The 7,124-nt window shown below is 34.7% G+C and overlaps 2 protein-coding genes across 2 annotated transcripts; one reads left to right on the forward strand and one right to left on the reverse strand.

Annotated features, from left to right (window-relative positions):
- Positions 1-1,597: 1,597 nt before the first annotated feature.
- LOC125848651 (uncharacterized) lies at positions 1,598-2,612 on the forward strand. The gene is made up of 3 exons (XM_049528564.1): positions 1,598-1,886; positions 2,080-2,253; positions 2,350-2,612. The coding sequence occupies exons 1-3, from the start codon at positions 1,669-1,671 to the stop codon at positions 2,387-2,389; spliced, it is 432 nt and encodes a 143-aa protein (XP_049384521.1). The 5' UTR covers positions 1,598-1,668; the 3' UTR covers positions 2,390-2,612.
- Positions 2,613-4,238: 1,626 nt separating this feature from the next.
- LOC125846779 (inactive LRR receptor-like serine/threonine-protein kinase BIR2) lies at positions 4,239-6,550 on the reverse strand. The gene has a single exon (XM_049526378.1). The coding sequence runs from the start codon at positions 6,372-6,374 to the stop codon at positions 4,569-4,571; it is 1,806 nt and encodes a 601-aa protein (XP_049382335.1). The 5' UTR covers positions 6,375-6,550; the 3' UTR covers positions 4,239-4,568.
- Positions 6,551-7,124: the final 574 nt, after the last annotated feature.

Raw genomic sequence — 7,124 nt, forward strand, 5'->3', positions numbered from 1 at the left:
CTCGATCTATTGTAACACATGCGTATTGCTCGTGAATTAAAATTAAAATGAATATTAAACCTAACTCATTATCAACTTCAAAAAATCATTCTTTAGATGATAACTGTATAGAGAGATTATAGCTCATACCTCCAACAAGATGGTACATGGTGTGTGAATAATATAATATGAATACTCAGTATCAAATTATTTAAAAATATAAAAGGTGAATCTAACTTTAATATCATATTGAAAAAAATTAACATCAAGATAATTTAACTTCAAAAGTTTAGCTCAATAATCAAAAGTACACTCATACAATCACCCAATATGTAATTCGTTGAAGCAATAATATGAGGTGTTAATTAGTTTAATTAGGAGGGAAAACAAATTATCGAATGTGTGAGTGTGACTCTGACTTGTTCTTCAATCATTTGATCTGACATAAGAGTAGTACACAATTGGATAAATGGAGTACTGTGATTAATGTGTACACCACACAACAACTGTTTATGATCTCACAATTCCATGGGAAAAAATCTAGCAAAAAAAGAACAAGACCCTCTTTTACTTTCTTCTGATCATGACAAAGTGTCTACTAATGTTTACCTTTTTAATGAGGGCATGAAATGTTAAATTTAAATTGTGGGTTAAAAGTTGATAATTTAATTTGTATTTAACTTAAAGTCTTGCCTCCTAATGTCAGTACTGCTATGTCCTACAACTTTTGTTAACACCAGTAATTAAGGGTGTGGCTAATTCTAGCGTAATAAAGCAGTAAGGTAAGGTCCCCCATTGATTGAGTTGCATGGAAATGCGTGTTTGAAAATAAAGAGACAAATCAATACTAGTATATTTTATTTTATTTTTTACAAAATTGGTGGTAAAGGTAATGGAAGAAAAATCGCATTGGTGAAAAATCAAATTTTGATGGATCAGTTAACTAGCTGAGCTACTACGATTCTCTCTAAACAAACATGAGTAGTATCGAGTTTTAAAAAAGGAAAAAAGAAATCTCAATTTACTGTAAACTTGATGACCTACTTTCCTCCGTTTGACTGTCGGCACCCCTTTAATAACAAATATACGTTTACATCAAATCTATATGTGAGAAATATACATTTTATTTACTTAGTGCCAACGTCGGGCTATGATAAGATTTCGGATGGGTACCAAGGATTGTGGTATAGTGGTAAATACTCGGTCATCCTTAATCAAAGGTCTTTCGAATCCCCCTGGGTTGTTTTGTCTTATTTTTCTTTAAATCGTTTTTATTTTCTTAAACTATGTGTCTAGCAAAAATCAGACAAACAAATTAAAACGAGGAAAGTAATAATTCAAGAAATTCAACAAGCTCGATGCAAAAACCTTAAAGGTTGAATTCTTACCACATTTAAATCTTAAATCCGCCTCTATCACCCCCACCTCCTCCAGCGTTCCCTTCTTTTTTGGCTTTTGGACATTAACGAACTTTAACTTTTCCCATATTATATATTCAACTTAAGTCCAAGAGAAGTCTTTCATAGAAGAGCATTCGAGCAACATAAAAAATGCCTATATATTCTTCTGTTATCATGTCTATAAAGTATAAATTACTCCAAATTACTTAACGAAGTAATCTACAGCTAGTTAACAAATGGGCATTGCAGGTCATATATCCAATTAGTACTAAAAAACAGAAAGTTATATATGGGTGGTATGAAGGCTTTCTTGGGTGCTCTTGTTTTACTTAGTTTACTGTGGCTCATTTTGTATGGTATTTTAGTCAATCAGGAAACTAAAAAAATCACTGCTACGACGATCGATCGTTTAGATTTTTGGAAGATAACACAAACTGAAAGGTATGATCTTCAAAAGAGTCTTAATTATGTGAGCAAAAGAATTCAAATCAATGCCATACCAAACAGGTAAACATGTTGCGATCTCCCTTATTTTCCAAGTTTTGTAATCTCATATATTATAGACAATTGCATGTAGTAATCTTTTCAATGATCTGATAGTGAAGAAAAATGCACAGTTACATTTAGATGCCTTAAAAGTGTAACATAGCGAGTGTATATAATTAGTCAAATTCTTTTATGTATATACTTGGTTATTCAGGAAAGCAGGGAAGGGAACTAGGGCTGCCACCAAAAATGTAAGTGCTAGAGCAATCAAACATGTAGATGTTTGGAAGTTAATAGAAGCTGAGAAGCAATATCTTCAAAGAAATCCAAATTTCAATTATGTGAGCAAAAGAAGAGTGCCTACTGGACCAAATGCCATTCACAACAGGTTTATTTATAGCTACATATACTATACCATCTTTTTTATTTTCAAGATCTAAAACAAACTTTATAGCTAATAAAGTTGATGTTACTTGGTTTTCAGGAAAGTAGGGGAGTATAGAGAGCCACCCAATCGAGCTTGAGCTTAGGAAGACACTTGAAAGTACCATATTTACAACATACATTGCAGTGAAGACGAGTACAATTTTCTTAAATATTTTGAATTATTAACTAGTACATATACTTTTTATGTTTGTTTCATATTTCTGATGTATCGATGTTCGAAATCACACTGCACTACATGAATGGAATTCTAAGCAATGAGATTAAAATGAAAGTAGATTGGCAAGCAAAACTTTTCAAGACCGATGAAAGATGAAAGAAGGATGTGATTTGAATGTAAAAGCTTTTCACTTTTTTTCTTCTTCTTTATTATGTTAGGTAGTCAGTCATATTTAATGCGACACTGTAAAAGATGTACAGAATTATTAATTACTTTAGGGGAGTCTTTCTTGAATGATTAATTATGTAGGAACTTTTGACGGTTCAAAGGAGAAAGCTTTTTGCTTTCTGGTTTGAATGAAATTAATTTTTCTTCAAGACAAAAGTAACTTTATAAAGCAAAGCTCCTGCACGAGACAAAAGTTTACTTTTTTAGCCATGAATGATGCCCCATTAAACTGCAATTATTAGATTTTATCCTCGCTTAACCCAATGTTTAAATTTTCGGTGGCATTCTAGATGTCCAAAAAGTTTGCCACAATGTTCCAAAGGTAGAATTCTCAGTCTCTGAAAGATCAATCACAGAAGAAGGTAACAAACTAGAGACTCTTAGAGAAATCAGAAGCAAAACTCAACAATGAGAAGGCGGAACCAGGTGCTACACTAAATTAGGTGTTACCTGAGGCTGCACACTCTCATATAAGCAATTGCACATGCATGATCATTATGATTCCAGTTGAACTTGTTTGGATACCAAACGACCCCTAAGAGTCATAATCCACATTTCAAATTCACAAGGTCAAATTTAATAACCTAATTAGTTGTCCCTTTTCTGTTCTCTCGTAAACCGAGTGGAAAAGACACGTTTAATGGAATAAGTTTCTATGTATAAAATTCAATGATAGTGAGGGTGTCATTTGGTCAAGAAATTTAATGAAAGCTAAGGCTGAAGGGTATTTTGTGAGACGTGTGACTTGTGTTTGTGGAAAGTCATTACCAGGCCATCAGTCTAACAAAAGAAAGCTGCTCTACCTTGAAAATCACTATGGAGTATGGACATGGGATGTCCAATGACCAAGTCAATCCTATTCTAGATATTTTCTTGTAGATAGATGCTGCTTACCTAGATGTGGTGCAAGTTAATTGTCCCTCGAAAAGCCGAAATGAAGGTGTCAAGACGAAAAGACCAGTAATTCTGAAAGTGACTGCAGTTTCCTCATAAGCTTATTCCTCAGCAGATCGATGCTTTTACCGACTAACAACATATGTCACATTCATATATGCTTTTTAGTTAGACAGATTTTGGATAGTTAAACATGAAGAAATGACAAATATAAACATCAATAGAGAATACAAAACTCGACCTTCATAAAACTTGGCTTGTAAAATGGAAGAACAAGGAATGTTAAATCATTTCAACAAATACATAATGACAAAGTGACCATATAATGAAACATTCAAACAGAACGAAATGGGATCATCTATAATGAATATATTACACATTCCAAACAAGGATGTTGAAAATTTTCAAGAGAAAAGCTATATGATATTGTTAATAAACATACACACAAAACACATTTATATGTCAAAGATTGGTTGAATTTTTTTTCTCAAATCAAACCAATCAGATGTCAGATCTTTTAGTCAGTTTGATCCGATATTTTGGTATACAGAACTAGTTGTAATCAACAAACAAATAAAAAAGGGCATTCATTCAACATTAATAAGCAAACGTCCCCATTGGCTTCCAAACAAGAGCTAGACAGGCAGTAAATAGTAATATAGACCAGTTTCCAGTAAATGAGACGTCCAGTTGAGAATCCTTTGAATACATAACATCTAATGCTATAGGCAATGGGTAATCACAAACATGAACAATAATTATCAGTTGCTTCCTATACTACAAATATCAAGCAAGCAAATACTTAAGAATGATTTGTGCATTTTGCAAATATAATACAGAAATATTTAAAGGGTGTACTTCTGAACCAATCAAAATAGTGCCATGCCACTTACACCAATAGGAACTGAAAACTTACAACAGGATGCATCATGTTCATTTGGAGTGGAACATTTAGTAATAATTTCGCAATTCCGGCTTCAAACAGGGCCTCTAGTAGCACCTTCTTTGCCAAATAGTAACGGGAATTCGTCATATTGTTCGGAGAAACCCTGTTTTTCAGCCATGCTCTGAAGTGCTTCATAAACCTGATACATAGACCACCTATCATTGGGCCGAGAAACCACAGAATTACAAGCAACTTTTAGGAATTGCACAATCTCTTCATCATGCCCCTTCCCACGCATGTTTTGGTCAATTGCATCTTTAATGCGACCTGAAGCAGAGAGCTGATTCACCCAGTCTACCAAATTACCCTTGAATCCCTCTTCACCAGCAGTAACTTCAAGAGGTTTTTGCCCAGTAGCCAACTCCAAAAGCACTACCCCAAAACTATAAGCATCCCCTTTCAGTGAAGGCACCATTGTGCTAGAGTACTCTGGAGCTACATAGCCAAATTCACCCAACTCCCCATTCACATAACTAGACTCTTTTGCATCTGATGTCATCAACCTTGCCAGCCCAAAATCCATTACTCTAGCATCAAAGTCTTCATCGAGGAAAATAACATTAGAACATATGTTTTGGTGCAAGATAGGTGGGTGGACACCATGATGTAACCAAGCAAGGCCCCTAGCAGCACCGAAACCAATTCTAAACCGAGTAGGCCAATCCAGTTCACTTGCATTCCCATTCAAGAATGAGTGCAAAGTACCATTTGACAGGTGTTTATAAACCAAAAGCTTCTCCTCTTCCACAACACAAAACCCCAACAGTGGCACCAAATTAGGATGCCTAAGTTGTCCTAGCCTATACATCTCATCACGAAAGTGCTTCTCGCTCAGTTTGCAAGTGTTAAGCCGCTTAATGGCAAGTGCAGAACCATCACGTAACACAGCATTATAAGTAGTACCCATTCTAGTTGAGTTGATAACATTGTCCGTCCTGAAACCATTTGTGGCAATCAACAAATCAGCTAATTTAACCTTGACGAGCGGTTTCTGGAACAGCATAACCTGAGTGAGCTTGTGAGCCCTCAGCATATCAGCCCAACTATCAGAGTCGTCTCTCCCAACTCCATACCCGCTCTTCCTCTTTCCAGACTTGGTAAAAAACCAATACCACGCACCAAAAGCCAACAACATAGAAGCAGCAGCACCAAAGACTCCTGCTGCAATAATAATAGCTAAGCTTTTCTTACTTAGTCCTCCACATTTCCCCAAAGGTCCACCACAGAGACTATTTCCTTCAAAATTAAATTTAGAAGAATCGAAAGCTGCCGGGATTCTACCGGAGAGTTGATTATTTGCCACAGAAAAACTTTTAAGCCTACCTAAACTAGAAAATTCAGGGGGAATATTTCCAGTAAGCTTGTTATCACTGAGCGATAATTTATTCAAAAAGGTGCATTTAGCAAGATCAGCAGGGATAGGGCCGGAGTAATCGTTACCGGACAAGTCTAGGGTTACCAAAAAAGGTAGCCAAGTACAAATTTGAGAAGGAATTGGACCAGAAAAGCGATTACCAGAGAGATCAAGGGTTGTCAAGCTGGCACAATACTGTACAGGCTCTGTAACCTTCCCTCCGAGGTTCATAGTCGAAAGAATGAGGCGGTTGATGCGATTTTCGTTGTCATTCCAGCATTCAACACCCGTAAACTTACAGATAGCTCCGATAGTAGTATTTTTTAAGTTCCATGAATTCAGATTCCCAGCTGGATCTTCCAAAGACTTCTTAAAACCTTCTAAACACTTGAGATCATCTTCAACTACAGCAGTATCAAGGCGCGGAAGAACAAGAGAAATCAGAATCAACACAAGATAACAGAGAAATCTGAAACGAGCCATCGTTAGCTGAAGTTTAGGGATCCAACAGCAGTTTTGGGTAATTGGCACAAGGTATTTGATAATATGCGCAAGAGAAATAGGTAGGAAATAGCAAGGAGAAGGAAGATGAAGACTGGTGAGGCATTTGACTTGACAAATGAAAACCCAGTCTGTTATTTTACAAATATGAGTGGTGCCTTTAGAAGCTAGCTACTAAGAAATTATTTTAATGTATAAAAACAAATACAAAATGCCAATGACTTAAACTATATTTGAATATACAAAAAAGTTGGCTAAATGAAGCAACTTTTGACAAATCTTTTGAAAGCATTGATGTTTCAATGTGATACTATTAAACCGTGCTTATCTTATATACTACTAAAATTTATACTTTTTCCATTTCAATTTATTTGTGTTACTTTCTTTTTAGTTAATTTAATAACATATACAAATCACAACATTGGAAAATATTTTGATATATTTTACATATATATTTAAAGATCATAAAATTTAAATGTTTTATTTACTTTTAAATTTTTTGTGTTAAATTTAAATGAAAAGACTATTTATATTGCTGAATCAAATATTCCTTTTATACCATACCTATGGCTGCGCCTTGAATACCCAATTAATTGATTATTCGTTTCACAAAAAGAATTTGTTTTTTCTACAAAATCTACTTTGGAATATCGATTATAACTCTTTATAGGTTATTGGATTTATACATAACTTACAATATGGTATGAAATAATCATTGGATTAAAATTTTAG

The sequence above is a fragment of the Solanum stenotomum genome, chromosome 12 (assembly GCF_019186545.1).
Source record: "Solanum stenotomum isolate F172 chromosome 12, ASM1918654v1, whole genome shotgun sequence".
NCBI lineage: Eukaryota > Viridiplantae > Streptophyta > Magnoliopsida > Solanales > Solanaceae > Solanum > Solanum stenotomum.